The 23,582-nt window shown below is 42.0% G+C and overlaps 1 protein-coding gene across 4 annotated transcripts in view; it reads right to left on the bottom strand.

Moving 5' to 3' along the window:
- The window catches only part of GSAP (gamma-secretase activating protein), a 114,262-nt gene that overhangs the window by 76,134 nt on the left and 14,546 nt on the right, over positions 1-23,582 (bottom strand). For all 4 annotated transcript variants that reach the window (XM_033958261.1, XM_033958259.1, XM_033958258.1 and 1 more), the window contains exons 3-5: positions 19,715-19,771; positions 9,392-9,461; positions 7,536-7,592 (exon numbers count right to left, since the gene is read on the bottom strand). In XM_033958261.1, the coding sequence (XP_033814152.1) occupies positions 7,536-7,592; positions 9,392-9,461; positions 19,715-19,771 (184 nt within the window). The remainder of the gene's footprint in view (positions 1-7,535; positions 7,593-9,391; positions 9,462-19,714; positions 19,772-23,582) is intronic.

Below are 23,582 nucleotides of genomic sequence, written 5' to 3'. Positions count from 1 at the left end.
GGAAAAAAGATGAATAAATGAAAAATTATATTCCTGAACCAAAACATTCAGTCAGGCAAGGTAAAAGACTCCTTTTGCAAAGCTCCTTTTGCAAAGCTGCTCTAGGGCCTTAACGCGTGGAAAAACGCACACTACACTGCCACAAGCGCTAGCCGCTACCGCCTCCTTTGGAGCAGGTGGCAGATTTCTGGCTAGCGCGCGCTAATCCGGTGCGTGCATTAAAACCGCCAGCGCGGCTTTGTAAAAAGGAGCCCTCAAAGTCTAAGCCTATTCTGATAAGTCAATCCTTAATTCTCAGTTGCTTTAAGCATCCCCAGCATCTGGAACATTTACACTCTATATATCAGAGGTTTCAAACTCGCAGCCCGGGGGGGGGGGGCCACATGCGGCCCGCCAAGTACTCTTTTGAGGCCCTCGGCATGTTTATCATAAATCACAAAAGTAAACTAAAACAGTTTCTTGATCATGTGTCTCTTTAGCTATAAATTACAATATTATTATTTAGACTTAGCCAAAAGGAAAGATTTATAAACTAGAAAGAGTACCTACAAATCCAAAATGTGGCCCTGCAAAAGATCTGAGCTCGAGACCACTGCTATATATAAATCACTGATAGAGATGCTAGTAATAAAAAAAATTGGTTTATGCCAGTTTTCATTCAGTTAGATCCTAAACCATTTCAGAACACCAGGCACTTATGAAGCTACTGACTGGTGCGTGGACCATTAGCCAAAATCTCCAACTTTCTAATATGGTAAGATGTAAATGTTTGTAACATGGTGGATGCAGGAAAGTTTCCATGGGAAAGGCAGGGCTCAGACATGGTGGAATATTTAAAAACAAAAACAAAACTGTGGAACAATAATTGAAAGAGGTATTCAAAACCAGGCTGAAAGCCCAATTTTTTTTGAAGCTACATTTAGATCCTCAGCAACCTGTAAAGCACCCATTTCTGCTCATCATTCCCTCCATAGTCCCCCATCCTATCCACGTCATTCCCTCCATAGTCCCCCATCCTATCCACTTCATCACTCCCCTTCTAATTCCATACCTGAGCAGCGTATATAGATCCACCCTTTTTGTCCTTTGGGTCTGTCATAATTACATTGTAAGCTCTACTGGGCAGGGACTGTCTCTTGCATGTTTAATATACAGCGCTGTGTGCGGCTGGTAGCACTACAGAAATAATAAACAGTTTTGCTGTTGTTGAAGGGTTAAACTGGCTCCCAGTTCGTTTTAAGATATAGTTTAAGTGTGCAAGCGTTGCTTTCAAATTCCTTTACGGAATATTTGGCTCTCTAGTTCCCTTAGACTGGAATACCACTAGAACTTGTTATTCGAGGAGCACCACAGATTTATAAATTATCATTTCCCTCTTCGAGAGGATTTAAATCTGTTGGGAAGCTTAGTAAATCTATGCCGTTTAAGCTGGTAGAAATTTGGAATAAACTTCCTTACTCTGTAAGATTGATAGGTCAGCTGCAACAATTTCGAAAAGATCTAAAAACTTGGCTGTTCACGCAATACCTTAGAGGCTCACCTATTTGAAGTGTCGCATTAATAGCATAATTTATCTTTCTAGTTTTTCTTTAGGTTTACACTTCCCCCTCCCCATTCGCGGTTTCTGCACTCGCGGTTTCATATAATCGCGATTTTTTCTGGGGAGGGGGAAAATAAAAAAAAAAAAAACAATCTCAATGTAAAAAAAAAATCCATCTTTTTTTCCTCCCTGCCGCCTTCCCGGCCTTATCTGGTGGTCTAGAGGACTTTTGGGGCAGGAGCGATCTTCCTACACTCCTGCCCCGTGCAGATCGCCACGAGGAAATGGCTGCTGGGAGTTCCCGTAGTCTCTCAAGACTACGTCAGGAACTTCCTACAGCAATTTCCTCATGGCGATCTGCACGGGGCAGGAGCGTAGGAAGATCGCTCCTGCCCCGAAAGTCTAGGTAAGTTGGGGGAGGGTACATACTCACTTTCCAGAGCAGTAAGGAAGCACCCTGAGGAGGCGAATCACACCCACACTTCTGAGTCTAAGGTAAGTACCCATGCTACGTACAATAATTTAGGAGCCACACTATCTCGGAAGGAAATCTCTTCTCAGGTATGGAGGGCAATGTATGTCAATGCACACAGCTTGGGCAACAAAATTCTGGAATTGGAGACTGAGATAATGAACGCTGACCTAGACGTGGTAGCGATATCCGAGACCTGGTTCACAAACTCGCATGGGTGGGATATGGTTATACCAGGCTATAACCTACATCATCGTGACAGAGAGGGCAAGTTAGGAGGAGGGGTCGCACTATATACTAAGGAAAACATCAAAACTACCAGAATCACAGATGTTAGATACACCGGGGAATCCCTCTGGGTGAACCTGGCCAGAGGAAATGAAAAATGCCTATACCTTGGTGTGGTATATAGACCTCCAAGACAACAGGAAGACAAAGATATAGAACTGATCGAAGATATAGAGAACATCACTTTGCGTGGGGACACAGTTCTGCTAGGTGACTTCAACATGCCCGATGCAGATTGGAACACACTCTCCGCGACTACCTGTGGCAACAAAAGAATATTAACCTCCATAAAGGGTGCACGACTCAAACAAATGGTATTGGAGCCCACCAGGGACCACGCAATACTGGACCTGGTACTCACCAACGGAGACAGCGTTTAGGAGGTTTCAGTAGGAGATAAGCTGGCCATGGTATGGCTCAACCTCAAGAAAGGATTCTCTAGATCAAACACAGCGACGAGGGTCCTCAACTTTAGAGGCACAGACTTCGACCTCATGGGAGATTATGTCCATCGGGAGCTGTATAACCAAGCAGAAACTGACAATGTGGAGACTATGTGGTCAACTCTGAAAGTCACCTTACACGAAGCTACAAACCGCTACATAAAAACAGTTAGCAAGCGCCGGAGAAACAAAAGACCCCAGTGGTTCAGCTCAGAAATTTCAAACCTCATCAAAGAGAAAAAAGAAGCATTTATTGCCTACAAACATTTCGGAAAGCGGGCAAAAGAAGACTATCTGGTCAGATCTAGAGCAGTCAAAAAGGCAGTCAGAGAGGCCAAACTCCGAACAGAAGAAGATCTAGCACGGAATATTAAGAAAGGGGATAAATCCTTCTTCAGGTATATTAGTGACAGGAAAAGAAACAAAGATGGGATAGAACGCCTTAGGAAATCGGACGGAAACTATGCAGAATCGGATTCTGCCAAGGCAGAACTACTAAACGAATACTTCTGCTCAGTCTTCACCTGTGAAGTGCCGGGAGCTGGTCCGCAGTTACGGACAAGAAACAACCAGAAAGACCCGTTTCAAGATTTCGAGTTTACGCCCAGCAGCGTCTACTACGAACTTTCAAGACTCCAAGCAAACAAAGCCATGGGACCAGACAACATACACCCCAGGGTCCTCAGAGAGTTGAGCCAAGTCCTGGCAGAACCGTTAGCCGTACTCTTCAATCTTTCCCTACGTACCGGAAGAGTTCCCTTGGACTGGAAAACAGCCAACGTTATTCCACTTCACAAAAAAGGCTGCAGGACAGAGACGGCAAATTACAGACCAGTGAGTCTCACATCCATAGTGAGCAAACTTATGGAAACACTGATCAAGCAGAAACTTGATACAATCCTGGACGAAGAAAACCTACGTGATCCCCACCAACACGGATTTACCAAGGGCAGGTCCTGCCAATCTAATCTGATTGGCTTCTTTGACTGGGTAACTAGACAACTGGATGCCGGGGAGTCTCTGGACGTGATATATTTGGACTTCAGCAAAGCTTTTGATAGCGTCCCACACCGCAGATTATTGAACAAGCTGAAATTGCTGGGATTAGGGGACACACTAACTGCATGGGTTAGGGACTGGCTACACGGTAGACTTCAAAAGGTAGTGGTTAATGGTACCCCCTCCAAGACGTCAGACGTGACCAGTGGAGTACCACAGGGCTCGGTCTTGGGCCCGATTCTATTCAACTTATTCATAGATGATATGACCCAAGGGCTTAGAGGAAAAGTATCTTTGTTTGCCGACGACGCCAAACTATGCAACATAGTAGGCAAAGGCATTTTGCCTGACAGTATGATGCTGGAACAGTGGTCATCGACTTGGCAGCTATGCTTTAATGCTAAAAAGTGTAAAGTAATGCACCTGGGTAAGGGAAATCCATGCAGAACTTACACACTAAATGGCGAGACCTTGGCTAGGACCACGGCGGAACGTGATTTAGGGGTGATCATTAGTGATGACATGAAGGCTGCCAATCAAGTGGAAAAAGCTTCCTCCAAGGCAAGGCAAATGATGGGTTGTATCCGTAGGGGTTTTGTCAGCAGGAGACCTGAAATGATGATGCCACTGTACAGATCCATGGTGAGACCTCATTTGGAGTATTGTGTTCAATTCTGGAGGCCACACTACCGGAAAGATGTGCGGCGAATTGAGTCGGTTCAGCGAATGGCCACCAGGCTGGTCTCGGGACTCAGGGATCTCACGTATAAAGAAAGGCTAAATAAGTTACAGCTGTACTCACTAGAGGAGCGAAGAGAGAGGGGGGACATGATTGAGACGTTCAAATATGTCACGGGCCGTATCGAAGTGGAAGATGATATCTTCTGTCCTATAGGTCATTCGACCACCAGAGGACATCCGCTGAAAATCAGGGGAGGGAAATTTCGAGGTGATTCCAGGAAATACTTCTTCACAGAAAGGGTGGTCGATCATTGGAACAGTCTATCTCTGCAGGTGATTAAGGCCAGCAGCGTGTCAGATTTTAAGAGAAAATGGGACATTCACGTGGGATCTCTAAGGGAGTAAAGTCAGGGGGGTGGGTCATTAGAGTGGGCAGACTTGATGGGCTATAGCCCTTTTCTGCCGTCATATTCTATGTTTCTATGTAATTTCCTCATGGCGATCTGCACGGGGCAGGAGTGTAGGAAGATCGCTCCTGCCCCGAAAGCCCTCTAGACCACCAGGTAAGGCCGGGAAGGCAGCAGGGAGGTGGGGGTGGATCAGAGCCGGATACTCGCGGTTTTTCGGCATTCGCGGTCCGGCTCTGCCCGTATCACCCGTGAATCCGGAGGGAGAAGTGTATATTTTGTTATATATTCTGATCTAAATTATTTGTGAACCGAGTCGAGCTCCTTCGGGAGATGACCCGGTACATAAACCGAAGATTAGATTAGAAAAATAAATACTGAGCTCAATATTCAGCCCACCTTGATAAGTTGCTTCTAGCTGTAGGCCTAGGTAACCCTGGATATATAAAGCCAGGGCATGCACGGCTCCTGACTAGTTTAGGGATGGCTAGTTAGCAGTGATATTCAGCAGCACTAACCAGTTAACTGCTGCTGGAAATTGGCAGCCAGCTTGCTCAGCAGGGTTTAACCAGGTAGTAGAGAATGACCCAGTGACAAAATTCATCACCATTCCCGTCCCCGCGGATAACTGCGGGAAACCAACTTCATGTCATTCTTTAAGGAGAGAGGGAAGAATCAGAGTATGAATGGCCACAACCACTGACCCACAAGCTTTGCTTTGAAGAATGCTGATGTAGAAGGACTGAGGTTGAGATAGACACTAGAGAATGACAGTCTCTGGTATCCAGAGCAGATATTGTGATGTCATAATGCCTCATTCCACCAGTGCCTAAGAGCCAATCACATCAGTGATGTCACAATGGCTTCATTATCCTTGGCTCCCATAAGAATCAGAGTATGAATGGCCACAACCTCTGACCCGCAAGCTTTGCGTTGAAGAATGCTGGTGTAGAAGGACTGAGGTTGAAATAGACACTAGAAGATGACATGGGATTATTTCCCGCAATTATCCGCGGGGATGGGAACGGTGATGAATTTTGTCACCGTGTCGTTCTCTACCAGGTAGGACCCCATTGTGCCCTCAGGACATAAGGAAAAATGGGCTGTCTGAACTGGCCTCGAGTTCTTCATCTGCCTTCAACTTCCAGGTTCTTCTATCTGATCAGAGGAAGAAGGGTTTACCTTCGAAAGCTAATCATAAACTATATTAAGTTAATCCAATAAATTTTCAAAAAAAAAAAGGTATTATTTTTTCCTTTATGGTTTTGCACATATTACTTTGAAGGCTGGACTAACACGGCACCGTTTCATTCAAGGTTCTTTTTAAAATATTACGACGCTTTAGACGTATATTTAAAATTATTAAACGGCACATAAATGAATACAAAACTCCAACACTATAAAAACGGAACCTTTCAGATCTAGTGCATTTTCTTTGTATATAACAGAACTTAGCAACCCTTCCTTCCCCCACCCCATGTCCTAATCTTAATAAGTTTTTTGTTGGTACTTGACCTGCCAGTTTTATTCAAAATCTTTTAGGCTTCCAGTTGGGCCAATAGCCACAATTACAAGGGAAGCCCCTCCACCCTTTGTTTTTAACAGACACACACACACCCTCCCCATATCTAGGCTGTCACCCCAACAATAGAGCACTCCTTGGCAAAGACCTACAGATCATATCACTGGATGACGGGACTAAATCGCGCAAGACAACGGGGCGCCGACAACTGAGCGCAAGGTTGACGGCACGCCGAAGAAAAGCACTATTTTAAAGGGCTCCGACGGGGGGTGTGGAGGGGGGAACCCCTCCACTTTACTTAACAGACATTGCGCTGGCGTTGAGGGGTTTGGGGGTTGTAACCCCCCCATTATACTTAAAACTGAACTTTTTCCCTAAAAAACAGGCAAAAGTTTGGTTTCAAGTATAATGAGGGGGGTTACAGCCCCCCAACCCCCCCCCCCACAACGCCAGCGCGATCTCTGTTAAGTAAAATAGGGGGGGTTCCCCACCAACACCCCCCGTCGGAACCCTTTAAAATAGTGCTTTTCTTCGGCGTGCCATCAACCTTGCGCTCAGTTGTCGGCGCCCTGTTGTCTCGCGCGATTTTGTCTATGAACCATATCACTGCAGTGGGAGCAGTCTTGCCTCTAGTCATCACTGTTGCATAATTGCCGTGACTTCCCTCTGCCCCATTTACTGCGCCGTCGAGGCGTACAAAATGTTGTCTCCACAATCTACAACTACTATTACTTATTTCTAGAGTGCTACCAGACGTACGCAGCGCTGTACCGAGTCACAAAGGAGACAATCCCCTGTTCAAAAGAGCTTACAATCTACAACTCTAACTAGTCAAGTAATAAAGGCCGAGTTTAGGAATAGTATTCGACTCTCCAGCACCAAAGCTGACCTTCAACATGTCTGTTTAAAAAAATAATAATAATAATCACTTTGGGCCCCATCAATAAGAAGCTTTCCCAAAAGGCGCAGTATGGCACGTGATTAGACCTATGGATATCCATCTGACCCATTACTGGTTCTGCTCCATTGCAACTCTAGACTTTAGGCCCAGTGGGGCAGAACCAGAACCATTCCCGTCTCATGAGATCTCTTAATTTAGAATTAGTCATACATATTTTGTTAAATAGTATTACTGATAGGCAATAAATCTTGATTTTAAATAATGCAAAATATAGATCAATACCTGGCCTGAGTGGTTCGTTCACATTGTCGCCCTTCGTTGCTCTGAGATAGCTAACGGCTAAGAAGAAGAAGAAGAAAAAAAAAGTAGATTTATATATATTCATAAATCTGATTTCTTGTCACAAACATACATTTAGAACTCGGTAAATGGCACACAAAAAAAAAATCCGCACACAGCATTATTGTATAAAACAGTGCTCTGTTGGGTGCCATTTATAAATTAGAACCGATTTCCAAGCCAAACTTTGGGCACGAGAATTTAAACTAGGTGTAAATCCTGGTGCATAATTTAAGAGTGGATCCTTGCTATTCAGTAATACTGTACACATCTTTAGTGAATGCCTCTGACCTGCCTATGCCCCCTTTTGAGTTGTGCACTATAAGATTTGTACTACATGACCACACCTATTTTTCATCTCATTACTACGCTAATCGTCTAACGTGACTTACGGTGATATACTGTAAGTCGAGTTAGGACCCAAAAACGATGCTAAAATAACCCCCGTTCTTTGCAAAGCTGCAGCCCGATGCTCCTAGGCTGCATAGCTAAAATTCCCTCTCTTATAGAGCCCCACAATGAACTGATCCCCCCCAGTACCCCCCCAAATATTCATGGTGGTTAGGGGAGTGTCCAGTGGGATCAGACAGGAGCAATGCCCCATCGTTCCTGGCCACTACTGCTAGGGGTCATATTTCCATATAAGGAAATTCTCTTTAAATGTTAATATTTACCCCCTAGTGGTAGCTTCATGAAACAGCCGCTAGGAGCACCATTTTGTCAGTGATACCAGAGTGGCCAAGAGTGATGGGGCACACCCCCTAAAACACCATGGATTTTTCAGGTAGCCACCAGGGAAGTTGGTGGGGGGCGAGGGGGGATTCGGCCATGCAGCCTGGAAGCACTGGACTGCAACTTTGTGCAGCCCAATGCTTCTGGACCACAGGAATAATGCTGCTTATAGAGGCAGAGTTATTTCTTTAAGATAGGATTCAGCAACCTGTGGTAAAGGGTAAACCTTTTCTACACCTCGATGAATTCCCTCCCTAAATGGTTTATTAAAAACTTTATATACCGCGTATATAGTCCAAAAAAGGATAAAAGCGGTTTACAATATACAAATGCAAACAATTTTGAAAAGAACTCCATTCACATAAAGAAGAAAAGAAAGAAAGAAAAAAAATTTTTTATCATAATCTTATGACCCTCAATTTATCAATATTAAATTAAAATTATTAATACCCTAAAAAATTTTATTAAAAAGAATTATACAAACTGCAGTCCCAAACTTATTTTTCAAGCTAAAAAAAAAAACCAATTGCAAAAAGTGTGCTTTTAAATGTCTTTTAAAATTTATTTATGATGCTTCCTTTCTCAAATCTATAGGCAGACTGTTCCACAACTGTGGATCTAAATTAAAAAATGCAGCGCATGCTAACAACATTAATACGTGTTATTTGCTTCAGGGCCCTGCAGCTAATGGTCAACAGCACCAGCATACATTCTTAGTAAATGATTGGTACTTACAATTCTACTGTAAAATTTCAAAGTGTCTTCCCAATGACAATTGTTGTCAACAACATTAATATATCTGAATCAGCCCAGTTACATTTGTGTTCCCTCTATGTCACTTGGGGCAAACCACCCGATACTAAAAGTGATTTAAGAGGGCAGAAGGGGCTCTTGTCTGCTTATATTGCTTTGAACTGCTCAGCCGTCAATATTCAGTTGCACAAAAACAAACAGCCCTGCTGAAAATCATCTCTGAACACTTATGTAGAAAATGGACAGGTCCAGGGCAGTGAAGGGGTGGCAAAACTTTGCTTTCCTAACACTGAATAAACACAGACAAGACTTACCTAACAGTGTCCTTTCCCTGTTTATTGAGCAGCTGATTATATGCAGGTCTCTCTCAAATGTGTACAAGACCTATGTAGACAAACTCATTTTCAGTATCTTTTAAATGGATTACCTACAATCCTTCTAACCAGTTCTTACATTTGTGATGGACACAGGACAGCTGCTTCAGCACTTGGAGGCTAAAATTCAATTCAGACTCGGCAGGCAGCGAATAACATAACATAACTTTATTCTTCTATACCGCCACAATCAAATGAATTCTAGGTGGTTTACACAAAAGAGAAACTGGACAATCAGCAAAATTAAAAAAAAAAAAAAAAATGGAGTAAAATACAACATGTTAGCTAAAAAAAAAGACAGTAAAATTTTTAAGTTATGAATAAAACTTCAAATTAGGAGATAAATTTATCAAATAGTATAGTCTTGACTTCTTTTCGAAATATGCCGTAAGACAGCATGGCTCCTCCAATATAATTACCCAACCAGGATTGTTGTTTACTTGCTTGAAATACAAGCATCATATCTAGGACAGACCTCGCGAGAACTGACGGCAGCCTTTCAGCAAGCGGTGCGGGCATAGGCTGGATGCCAAAGAGATTGCAACTGCTCTGCACCGCTGGAGATTCGAGGAGGCAGCCATCCAGTGAGGATTTTTTTTAATAAGGTACCGGGGGTGGGTGGAATGATTTTAAATTTTTAGATAGGCTGCCCCATTTAACTAAGCCGCGCCCCATAGACAGGTTTGTAATACCCATGTATAGGCCGCAGCCTATATGTGGGGAAATACGATAATGTTTTATTAAGTTTATTGTATATCTTTGTTTATAATTGTGTATGTTTGCTTGGTTCTTTGAGCTGGGCTTGAAGGAGGACTGGAGATTAGGGTGGGTTGATGGGGTGGTAAATTGTGTTCCTTCTACATGTACCATGTTCTTGGGCGGTGGTTTATTCTTTGTTTTTTGGCTGGTTTCATTTGCTGTTTCGATGTTGGGGAACACATGGGGGTCTATGGGGGTTTGGGAGTGGGGATGGTTGCTTCATGTTGGATTTTGTGCTGTTAAAAAGTGAGCTTATTTTCTGTGTTGCCTTGTACTTCTGTATCATCCCTTGATAAGCTCAATACCACAGTGAAGCCCGAATTTGAAAACTTCATCTACCAAAACTCACTAACAGCTGACTACAACCTCATACTAGGAGACCTAAACCTACACCTAGAAGATCAAACCTCCACACCAGCAAACAACTGTCTATCCTTCCTCAATGCATTATCCTTCAAGATCCTAAACCCACAAACCACTCATGAAAAAGGTCATCAACTGGACATTGCAGCATTCATGACTCACCAACCAACCAATCAAGAAATCCAAATTCCTAACGGAACATGGTCCCCATCCCTATGGTCAGACCACTACATCTTTAACTTCAACATCAACTGGACCAAAACCAAACACACACCTCAAACAAAAAAAACCACATACACCTCACGCAAACATATCGACCCAACCATCTTCTGGTCAAAGATAGACGAAACCATCCAAGACTGCGACCCAAAAAATTTCATCTCCCACTGGGAAAATGTATCCACCAACACACTTGATAATCTGGCACCCCTACAAACCAAAACCAGAATCAGAAGGAAATCAGACCAATGGTTTGATAATGAATTACTCCAACTCAAAAGACAGTGTAGAAGACTAGAAAGAAAATGGAGAAAAAAGAATCAAGAACAAACAAAAACCGACTGGAAAAAAATCAACAAACAATACAAAAATCTACTAAAAGACAAGAGGAAAAGTTACTACACCAAGCTCATAGGCACAGAAACACAAGATTCCAAAAAAATTTTCCAAATACTAAAAGAATTAACAGACACCAAACCATACACTACCACCACCAACACACCTCCACCATCACCCACCATCTTAGCAGAACATTTCAAGAATAAAATCACCAACACCAGAGCCACACTCATACTCAACCCATCCAACCAAAATCCAATCACAATCCACTCCACAGGAAAAGAGGCAATCGCAGCAGACAGAACTTGGTCTCAATTCCCAAACATAAAATGGCCAGAATTTAACAAATTATACAAAAAATACAGCCATGCCTCCTGTGACCTCAACCATTGCCCCTCATATCTCCTTACCACCTCTAGTATAAAGTTCCGCACCATAATTCTACAATGGATCCAATTCACGCTCACAGAGGGCACATTCCCTGACAACCTCAGCGAAATTGTCATCACACCAATCCAAAAAGACCCAAAGGCACCACAAAACCTCCCTTCCAACTACAGACCTATAGCCTCAATTCCGCTATATGTCAAAATTACAGAAGGCCTAGTAGCCAAACTCCTCACCAATTACATAGAGGACCACAACCTACTACACCCCATGCAATCAGGATTCAGAACAAATTTCAGCACAGAGACATTACTAGGCTCCCTCATGGATACCGTCAGACAACAACTTAGTATAGGGAAAAAAATACTACTTATACAACTGGACCTATCGGCAGCATTCGACCTGGTAGACCACAACATCCTTCTACAGATACTAGATGCAATAGGCATCTCAGACAAAGTATACTCCTGGTTCAAAGGATTCCTAAAACTCAGAACCTACAGTGTAAAATCAAACAAAGAAAAATCAGAATCCTGGTCAAACCCATGCGGCGTACCACAAGGATCTCCACTATCCCCCACCCTCTTCAATCTATACACTGCCTCTCTAGGAACCCATCTGGATAATCTAGGCATAACATCCTACAGCTATGCGGATGACATCACCATCCTCATCCCATACGATCATTCCAAACCTACCATGACAGAGGAACTTCACCAAACACTGGAAGCAGTCACAACCTGGATGGAAAATCACAAACTTAAACTCAACCAAGACAAAACCAAATTCATCCTCCTAGAAAACGACAGGATCCAAACCACAACCATCCTAGACATAAACGCAACCAAATATCCCATCCAAACAACCATAAAACTACTAGGCATGACCATAGACAGATGCTGCACAATGCAGCCACAAATAAACAAAACAACTCAAAAATCATTCGCAATCATGAGAAACCTGAGACAAGTCCGAAAATTCTTTGAAAGCACACAATTCCTACTTATAGTACAATCCCTAATACTAGGAATACTGGACTACTGTAACATTCTCTTCCTCCCATGTCCGGCAACTACGATAAGACAACTCCAAACAATCCAAAATACAGCCTTAAGACTCGTCTATTCATTGAAAAAACACGACCACATCACCGAAGCCTACATCAACTCACACTGGCTCCCAATCCAAGAAAGAATCCAATTCAAATTCTACTGCATATTATTTAAAACACTACACGGAGACAGTCCATCATACCTGAACAATCGCCTCATCCAAGCAACCAGCACCAGACACAGAAAAACGCACTCCCCATTCATACCCCCCCCATCCAAAGAAGTGAAAAGAACAAAACTACATGACGGCCTCCTAGCCACACAAGCTGCAAGACTAGATAACCAAATCTCCAACCTTCTGATGACCACCCCAGACTATAAGACGTTCAGAAAAGAAATAAAAACCACACTTTTCAAGAAATTCCTAAGACAGAAATAACAACACAACCACTAAAAGCCCTCAAGATCTTCATATTACCTCTCCAGCTATTCTCTACAATTCATATAATTCTGTTATTCTGTAACTCTGTAATTCTTTATTCATTGTAATTCTGTCCTTAAACTAACCTTTTGTAATCCGCCTTGAACCGCAAGGTAATGGCGGAATAGAAATCCCTAATGTAATGTAATGTAATGTAATGTAATGTAATAAAATATATTTGACAATAATTGTGTATGTTTGCTTGTTAGCGGATTATACATTTTTTTTAAATAAATAGAAAAACAGCAGAAATAGAACCAGGTTCAAATCTCAGAGTCTCTTAGGGGTAGAAGGGGGAACAGATTTGATATATCGCCTGTGATCAATCAAAGCAGTATACGTATTATACACAGGTACTTTCTCCTTTTCTAGCAGACTTGTAATCTAAGTATTTTATACCCGAGGCAATGGGGGTTAAGTGACTTGCCCAGGGTCACCAGGAGCTGCAGTGGAATCCAACCCAGTTCCCCAGATTCTCAGGCCACCACACTAACCATTAGACCACATCTCCACTCCACTTGCTGGCATTCCTTATGACCTTGGAAAAATATTATGTTATTTCTAGGGATCTTGAAAACTTAGATCGGGTGGTCACGTCGTGAAAAACGAACAAAAAAAAGGGATAGTAGCCCTGAGGAAACCCCCTCCACGGGTGAAACATGTTGGCTTGTTTATCCCTTACCATCAACCACTCCGTATAAAGCTAAGTACTAATACTCTTTAGTAATATTTATTGTTTTAAAATTATCACAAGAGTAAAACATATATAAAGAAAAAAATAATAAAACTAAGAAAATACCTTAAAAGATATAACAGTTAAAGCATTGTATCAACCCTATGACGATTAGGTGCATAAAGCCAGAGGATATGATCTTTTGATCCCCTGGTGGCATCTCTGAGGGCTGAGATTGTGAGAACAGTATGGGTATAAGGTAATTAGGGTGACTTAAAACATCACCTTAAGCTATAATTTCTAGGGAACAGGACATAACCCACTGTACCAGTATGTAACTCACCTTTACCCGAGACTGGAAAAGGGAGTAATCAAATTTAAAAACCAACATGAATGAAGGCTGTATAGGGAGAGCAGGAAAAAGGATAGATGTGGCTTTGTAGGGGGTACAAAAGGAGAAAATAAGGAACCAACAAATGAATGCATGCTGAGGGACTAATGCAGTTTTAATCTGTCCCTGGCAGGGAAGAAAAGTTAAGAAGAATTTGAGGGGAAAGAATTTACCCTGCTATTCTCTCTCCTTGGGCCAGTCTTCCGTGTGAGATTTCAAGGGTTTTCTATGCCTGATAACAAGTTAACCTGGTTCAAAGCAGATGCTAAGGTTTTTACATTTTACTAGCAGCACAATAAAAAGAATAGTTAAACTCGAACGCATTGCCAGAGGTTGTGGTAAGAGTGGCTAGCGTAGCTGGTTTTAAGAAAGGTTTGGACAATTTCCTGGAGGAAAAGTCCATAGTCTGTTATTGAGAAAGCCATGGGGGAAGCCACTGCTTGCCCTGGATCGGTGGCATGGGATCTTGCTACTCTTTGGGATTCCAGAATCTTGATTACTCTTTGGGGATTCTGCATGGAATGCTGCTACAATTTGGGGGTTCCAGAATCTTGCTCACTCTGAGATAATGGAATATTGCTACTCCTTGGGTTTTGGCCAGGTACTAGGGACCTGGATTGGCCACTTTGAGAACGGGCCTACTGGGCTTGATGGCCCTTTGGTTTGACCTAGTAAGGCTATTCTTATGTTCTTATGAGTGTACCATGCTATTATCCACTGGCCAAGTGAAGATCCATCTGCATATTTATTTATTAATTCATTCAATAACGCTCCCTCGTTTACAAGGGAGTATGTGCCACTTTTAACAAGCTTTTGCTAACTGCTGGAGGGTCTTCATCCATCTGCATATAAAGAAAGGGAATTTTAAAGCATCCGGAAGTTACTGCCTCCCACATCCTCTTCCATAACACCAAGGCCCAAATGCTCAGAAGTTTTCCTTGCAAGTAAGAGTGGTTAAAACCAGGTCTTACTTGCCAGGAAGCTCCACTTCCCATTCTTAACCCTTTCAGGACCAAGGGACATATTTGTCCCATAACTTTAAAATCCTATAAATTTTGATTGGGATAGTCTACAGTTCTAAATTTGATATGTACGGATTCCATATGATACTGCCTTTATGTAAACAAACTGGTTCCGACATTCATTCATTAGCGTCGTTGCCAGATTGACGAGAAGATTCACTTGCCACACTGTCCATAAGCCAGAAGTGTGATTTTTTTTTAAAAAAATAATGATATTTCACAAAAAAAATCAATTTTTTGGCATCTGCAAGCCCTTTTTACCATAAAAATGTCGTCAAAACCACAAAAATTGGCCTACGATCCTTATGGTCCTGAAAGGGTTAAAAGGGTTCTCTGAGATTTCTACCGATAATGGTAGCAGCCAATATGAACCCTATGCAAAAGCATTACAGTACCTCAGCATTTAAATGTAATGGTCAAAAGGGAAGGGAATGCCCACCTCTTACTGAAGAACTTTTCTATGGCAAGTCTGAAGCTGCCATAGCTGTTGCATGTGTGTTGTACGAATATGTCCTGCACCTAACATAAGCGCGAGACACACACTCACAACAGCTGCCCTGCTCAGTATGGCCTAGAGTTTGTTTTATTTCACACTGAAAAACAAAGAAGCTTTTAACATTTGATTTAAATTTTATAGTACCCTTTTTAACTCCCTTAAGGAATTAAGCAGCAACGAGCCCTTTCCTTTTGTTTTTTTCCTTATTTGTCTCTTGTTCCTATCCAAATTGTATTTCTAACCCTATTTTCTTTTGTCTCACGTCTATCTGTCTCATATATCCCTTTTTAATATGCCAATTAATAGTTGATGTTTCTTTGTAATTTTTTTTGTATTAATGGTATTGTTAATGGCATTTTTATTATGTTTATGCTCTTTATATATATATTGTAAACTCGCTTAGAAATTAGATAAGCGATTAAATCAAATTTTAATAAAACCTTGAAGAATCCTTCTGAGGCTTTGGACAGCCCTGCTCTCCCCTGCCTGCTCATCTGATCTGAGCTGGGCCTCCACTTTGCTCTTATTTGCTCCACTTTGATCTTCTGAACAGGTGCCAGGCACAGTTCCTCCCCTCTTTTAACAGGCTACTCAGCACAACTAGAATGAATATGATTTGCATACTATTGTGCCGAGCACAGCCCGGCAAAATGAAATCGCTCCCAACCCAGCTTTTGTTGCCAGGTTGCCCAGAACTCTGCGCATCCTGCTTCAAGTCTTTCGCTGCATTGACTGCCTTTGCAGGCAAGCATTTTGAGTGTGGAGAAGAGAGTAACTCACCTGACTGCACTTTTCAACTCTATGTGAGTTACTTAGCAGTCAAAACCCTCCCTCCCAAGACAGAGCAGATACAAACACCTATGGGAATGCTGGCCCTGCAACAAGTCTCAAACATGCTTCCTTTTCTTTAAAACTGGAGGCAGAGACAATGTGTAAATCGTTCCTGTGGACTTTGCCCCCCTATTGAGAAATTCTATAAATGGAATCCAAAGGTTAGGTGATGAGTAATGCTCTGATAAGTGTGATTCTATAAAAGGTAGATGCACTTTATAGAATCATGCTTAGTGGGTTTAGTTGTCGGTAGGCATCCTAACCTTAAATGTACCCTATTTATGCCAGGGTTTTCTTGGCCTAAATGAGTGCATGATGGAATTAAAACTATAGCTCAACCTTGAGAAAACAAAATTCTTTTTTTTGCTTCACCACGACAAAACCATCTGGAGACTTCTTTGACTTTAAAAGCAACTCAGTATCCGATTCATTCTTCTATCAAAATCCTAGGTGTGGCTCTCGATCAAAACTTAACCATGAGAAACCAAGTAGACTCTGTTGTACGGAAGGGTTTTCACAAGCTATGGAAAATCGCGTACTCTCCGAGCTTATTTTGACGTTTCGGCGTTCAAGTTACTGGTTCAATCTCTAGTACTGAGTTATCTGGTCTATTGCAGTATTGTCTATCTAGTAGGCGCAAAGAGAAATTTTTCTAGATTGCAGATTATTCAGAATACCGCAGTTAAGACTCGTATTTGAGTTGGGGAAGTTTGATCTTTTTAATCGAGAATTGCACTGGTTGCCTATCGAGGCACGCATTATCTTTCAGTTGGGTTTATTATAAAGTCTCTATAGGTCAAGCACCATCTTACCTAGCCGAATCCTTCCTTGTTTCAACTTAAAGGCATACTAGGAGATCTCATGCTCTTTTTGTCTTTCCGCCCGTCAGGGGTTGTAAATTCAAAAAGTATCGTGAACGTGCTCTTTCTTATCAGGCAGCAACTTGGGACAAAAGATTTTAAGCATTTACTATTGACTTCCCATTTCTTATTTACATTTTAGAAGACTAATTGAAAAACTTGCCCGTTCTCTAGATTTTGGGGTAATTAACATTCTATATTTGTTGTTGTTCTTATTTCTATACTCAGTTGTAGTTTATTAAGTGATCTTTTGTTAACCGCATAGAACTTTACGGTTATGTGGTCTAGAAATTGAGTTTTATGTTATATTTTTTATGTAAAACAGGCACCTACATGAAAAACACACTTATAGACCGCCCCCTAACCATCCAATTAGGTGCAATTTATAGCAATTATGCTTTGCTAGTTGCCAATTCTCGGTGCAGATCAAGCCTTTTAAACATCTAAGTTAGGTGCTTACATTAATGTAGTTAGCCAATCTAAGCATCCAATTTCAGGCATATAACTGGGGCCAAAATGCATAGCTTAAAAAGTGTCTCCTATGTCCCTACTAATAGCATGTGCATTTCCCTTTAATGCTCAGAGCCTTTAAGTAAGCTAACAGACTTTTCCTAGCAGAAGACTGTTTCAGCCCCCAGGGTGGCTGAATAATGCAATGAGTCAAGACCTGCTAGCAGACAGATTTAGGTGGATTATTGAGGGGGGTGGAATTTGTATTCTACAGGTCCTTCTGTGTCAGCTCCAGGGTTCTGCTCATTCTCCTAATCTTTTAGGCAAGTAGGAAGGGGGTGAAAATCATCATAAATGTTTTACAAACTTTCTGGCTACCACAGTTGAAGGCTTCTGGGTAAATGATTGGTGCTTTAACACTGATCCAAAAAATCATGAGATCCAACAGAAATGTGCAATGCCATGGATTTTTCCAGTAGTCAGTGACCACATAAGAGGAAGATAAGAGTCAGAATAGAGGGAGGTTAGTACCATCCCCCCAAAAAGAGGAGAAGTAATGACTTATAAATACAGGATGGGCAATTCTGAAGCAGCCTCTGAAAAGACAGAAGTGATCCAGATCATCTCAGGACCTGGCAGATAGGGACTCGGGTTCACAATTTACAAGGACAGAAGCAGCTGTCTCTGGCTATATTCACACATTGAAGAACAGGAGAACTGCCACAATAAATAAAGGAAACTAAGAGAACAAAATTCAAAAGAGACAAGACAGCAATGAGATTAAAGACAGACTCAACAGGAGATCCGATCTGTATTTTTTTGTTTGTTTGTTTTTTAAACTACAAACTACAAAAGCCTCAGGTCAGGTCCTCGGTGGAATTAGCAGAGATACAATACATAAACCAAGGAAAATGGAGATTCATTCAAGGTACAGCTGAAGAACAGCATATAAACAGTATGAGGGTGGTAGATGCTCTTCCAAAAGAAGTGGTGGAGAGGAAAACAGTGATGGAATTTAAAAAAAAGTGTGGGATAAACAAAGAATCTCTAACTATAAAAAGAAGAATGTAAATTAAAAGCTAAGGCCGGTACTGGACAGACTTGCACGGTCTGTGTCCCATATGTGATGATTTGGTGTAGGATTGAGCTGGGATGGGCATTAATGGGAACTCCACTAACTTGGAGGACATTACTGGCCAGACTTTACGGTAGATATCCTGCAAGCAACGGGATGGCTGGATAGGCTGGAGTGAGCTTGGACAGCAACTTCAGCATTTGGAACCTAGGACTTTACAGTCTATGACCCAGAAATATCAAAGAAGAAACAAGTTAATTTAATCATGCATTTTTAATGGATATAACTAATGGGCAGACTGGATGGACTGTTCAGGTCTTTATCTGCCATCATTTACTATGTTACCTGGCAGAAACCCAAAGAGTAGCAACATTCCAGAGCTCAGATTGTGATGTCATAATGCCTCATTCCATCACTGCCTAAGCCAACCTCAGCAGTGATGTCACAATGGCTTGATTAGATGGCAACTTCAGCATTTGGAACCTAAGACTTTACAGTCTATGACCCACAAATGTCAAAGAAGAGAAAAGTTAATTTAATCATGCATTTTTAATGGATATAACTAATGGGCAGACTGGATGGACCCTTCAGGTCTTTATCTGCCATCATTTACTATGTTACTATTTAAGCTTAAGGATGAAAATAAAAAATGCAGGGTGGGGAGTGCAAGCGCTTTGAGCAAAGAACAGAGACAGACTTGCCCAGAACAGCAGCGTAAAAGGGTTTCCAAAGACCCTTCTCCCTTCCTCTCCAGCTGTTATGTGCTATTCTTGGTTGTACTTGTAAAGACAGTGTTGCCATTGTTCAAAAATGAAACATATTTGCAAGTCAAAGAACTATCAGAAAATCAATTTTATGTTCTTACCTCATTGTGCTTGGTTTGAGGGTCATATAATCCAATGTAGGTGTATCCCCGAGGTCCCTTTAAATCAAAGACATTTGCATAATTTCACACTTGCATTTTGCTTCCACTTCTCAGTTCTATGCCTTTTATTCTCTACCCAAGATCATGTTGCTCTTTTACTAAACTATGTTAAAGTTACTGGGCCATAGCTACCAAAATTATCAAGCAGTAACTGCTATGTTAACTGTTGGGGTATTCCCAGTATCTGCCCAAAAATACAGTGAGCGTGCATTAGCTGCAATGCAAATAGTTAACGTGAGGCATCGTATCGCACATGAGGAGGGTAATCCCAGGGCACCCAGGATAAGAGATTAGGTAGGAGCCTAGTTCAAGCATATCTGATAAAGAAAAATGTGTCTACACTAGAGAATGACCCGGGGACAAATTTTTCCCCATTCCCGCGGGAACTCGTTTTCCCGTCCTGTTCCCGCCCCATTCCTGCAAGCTCTGTCTTCATCTGCACAAGCCTCAAACACTTAAAATCATAAGTGTTTAAGGCTTGTGTGGTTAAGGCAGAGCTAAAAGGAATGTTTTCCCCTGGCATCCTCTCTCACCTTAAAATGATATTGTAGTTCTCCCCGTTTCCCTTCTGTACCTGTTTGTCCAGTCTTGTGTCTTGTTTTCTGTCCTTTTTATGTTAATTGTTTTACGGTATATTATTTGTATTGCCCTAGTTTTTATTGTACAACCACCTTGAAATACATGATAAGGTGGTAAATCAAATTTTTAATAAACTTGGAAGGGGAAAAATTTGTCCCCATGTCATTCTCTAGTCCAGTGATTCCCAACCCTGTCCTGGAGGAACACCAGGCCAATCGGGTTTTCAGGCTAGCCCTAATGAATATGCATGAGAGAGATTTGCATATGATGGAAGTGATAGGCATGCAAATTTGCTTCATGCATATTCATTAGGGCTAGCCTGAAAACCCAATTGGCCTGGTGTTCCTCCAGGACAGGGTTGGGAACCACTGCTCTAGTCTACACATCTACCTCTCTTGGCAAAATACTACAGTGCAAGGGGCAGAAAGTGCTCACTTGCATACTCTGCCCAAGGACACATTCACTATCAAAATATACTGCATACATTTATTTACTGGGACATATTAACCATATTTATGAAGAGATTCACCCAAGGTGGTGTACAACAAGCACAATTCAACATAAAGCTTACAATTTTGTTAATAATAATAGCTTTATTTATATCCCGTCATACCTTTTCAGTTCAAGACGGTGTACAAGAGGTGCTGTAAGGACAGCGAGATAACATCAATTAGAATTGGGGAGGGGTAGAAAGACAGTTATGTGATGAGGTGGTGTAGGGTAGGAGGAAGAGGTATGTAGACCAAATATAAACAAACACAAAATGAAATATAAAAAAACCCAAGAAGAGGAGAGCAGAAAGGACTACAGGGTGAAACTGAAAGAAGCCAAGAGAGAGATACGTTTGGCGAAGGCACAGGCGGAAGAACAAATGGCTAAAAATGTAAAAAAAGGGAGATAAAAATTTTTTCAGATATATTAGTGAAAGGAGGAAGATAAAAAATGGAATTGCTAGGCTAAAAGATGCTGGGAACAAATATGTGGAGAGTGATGAGGAGAAAGCAAATGTGCTAAACAAATACTTCTGTTCTGTGTTCACAGAAGAAAATCCTGGAGAAGGACCGAGATTGTCTGGCAAAGTTACACGAGAAAATGGAGTAGATTCTGCGCCGTTCACGGAGGAGGGTGTTTATGAGCAACTTGAAAAACTGAAGGTGGACAAAGCGATGGGACCAGACGGGATCCATCCCAGGATACTAAGGGAGCTCAGAGAGGTTCTGACGAGTCCTATTAAAGACTTGTTCAACAAATCTCTGGAGACGGGAGTGATTCCTGGGGATTGGAGGAGAGCGGATGTGGTCCCTATTCATAAAAGTGGTCACAGGGATGAAGCAGGAAACTACAGGCCGGTGAGCCTCACTTCAGTTGTTGGAAAAATAATGGAAGTGTTGCTGAAAGAAAGGATAGTGTACTTCCTTGAATCTAATGGGTTACAGGATCAGAGGCAACATGGCTTTACAAAAGGTAAATCGTGCCAAACGAACCTGATTGAATTTTTTGATTAGGTGACCAGAGAGCTGGATCGAGGACATATGCTAGATGTAATTTACTTGGATTTCAGCAAAGCCTTTGATACAGTTCCTCATAGGAGGCTGTTGAACAAACTTGAAGGGCTGAAGTTAGGACCCAAAGTGGTGAACTGGGTCAGAAACTGGCTGTCGGACAGACGCCAGAGGGTGGTGGTTAATGGAAGTCGCTCGAAGGAAGGAAAGGTGACTAGTGGAGTCCCTCAGGGTTCGGTGCTGGGGCCAATCCTGTTCAATATGTATGTGAATGACATTGCTGAAGGGTTAGAAGGAAAAGTGTGCCTTTTTGCAGATGATATCAAGATTTGAAACAGAGTAGACACCGAAGAGGGAGTGGAAAATATGAAAAAGGATCTGCAAAAGTTAGAGGAATGGTCTAATGCCTGGCAACTAAAATTCAATGCAAAGAAATGCAGAGTAATGCATTTGGGGATTAATAATAGGAAGGAACCGTATATGCTGGGAGGAGAGAAGGAAAAATTATGTTCTTACCTGTTAATTTTCTTTCCCTTAGATGCAGCAGATGAATCCAGAGACCAATGGGATAGCTCACATCTACCAGCAGGCGGAGATAGAGAAACTGATTAACAGGTGGTCCTATTGGCTGGCACTCCTCCTGTCTCATCAGTATAGCTCCTTGCCCAAGCACACATAACCAGCAATAGGCATAGCATGTAAAAAACTTCTTTCCCATAACACATCTCAAAATGCAATAATACAGAAAACAACCTGCCATAATAACAAACTGCGAAAGTTGCAAAAGAAAAAACCGAGAGACAATATCCAGAAAGGGTGGGGCTCTGGATTCATCTGCTGCGTCTAAGGGAAAGAAAATTAACAGGTAAGAACATAATTTTTCCTTCCCTAGCAACAGCAGCAGATGAATCCAGAGACCAATGGGATGTAGCAAAGCAATCCTCAATCTGGGTGGGAAGCAAACGCCGCCTCCGCAACAACCGAAGCACAAAACGCAAAACAAATCTCCTCCAAGGAAAAACCTCTGGGCCGAGCCCAAGAAGTAGCCATTGCTCCGGCAGAATGGTCACGAAGTTCCTTCGCCAACCACTTCCCTGCCAGCAAGCAAGCATAAAGAATGTCCTCCTGGACCCATCGAGCGATGGAGGCTTCGGACGCCGCCATACGTTTGAGGCGTCCCTTGAAGAATACAAAAAGGAGATATAAACAACTAAAAGTCGTTAGAAACCGAGCTCACGGAGAACGCTACGTACGTATCAAAAAATGCAGTGAATAAAAGCACTGCTCCCAATTTCTCCTCCCAGGAAGAAGGAAGGAAAAGCGAGCATGACATAAAAGAAAGGAGACACCCCCCCTAGAAAGAAAGAGTGGTACCAGCCGAACTGATACCCCATATATCGGAAATCAGAAATAGGAATTCCCGTTGAACAAGGCCTGCAACATAGAAAACTGCAGAGCTGAAGCCAAGGCCACAAGAAACCCCATGTTCAACGGCACAGCCCTTTAGAGTCCCAAAAGACAAGGATGAAATGAAGCCTTTGGTAAATTGAGAAGAAGTACGTGAAGATCGTACTCCAAACCGGGCTTTCCAAGAGGCGCATGAATATATCACACTCTGTTTAGGAACTGGACTACATGAAGCTGAGAAGTAATGAAGAGCAATATACCTAGCCCTTGTAACAAGCCAAGAATGGCACTAGAAGCTGAAGGGAATTGAATGCTAAACC

The sequence above is a fragment of the Geotrypetes seraphini genome, chromosome 9 (assembly GCF_902459505.1).
Source record: "Geotrypetes seraphini chromosome 9, aGeoSer1.1, whole genome shotgun sequence".
In the NCBI taxonomy this organism is placed as follows: domain Eukaryota; kingdom Metazoa; phylum Chordata; class Amphibia; order Gymnophiona; family Dermophiidae; genus Geotrypetes; species Geotrypetes seraphini.
The sequence above is the reverse complement of the archived record's forward strand: the minus strand, read 5'-3'. Positions and strand labels throughout refer to the sequence as shown.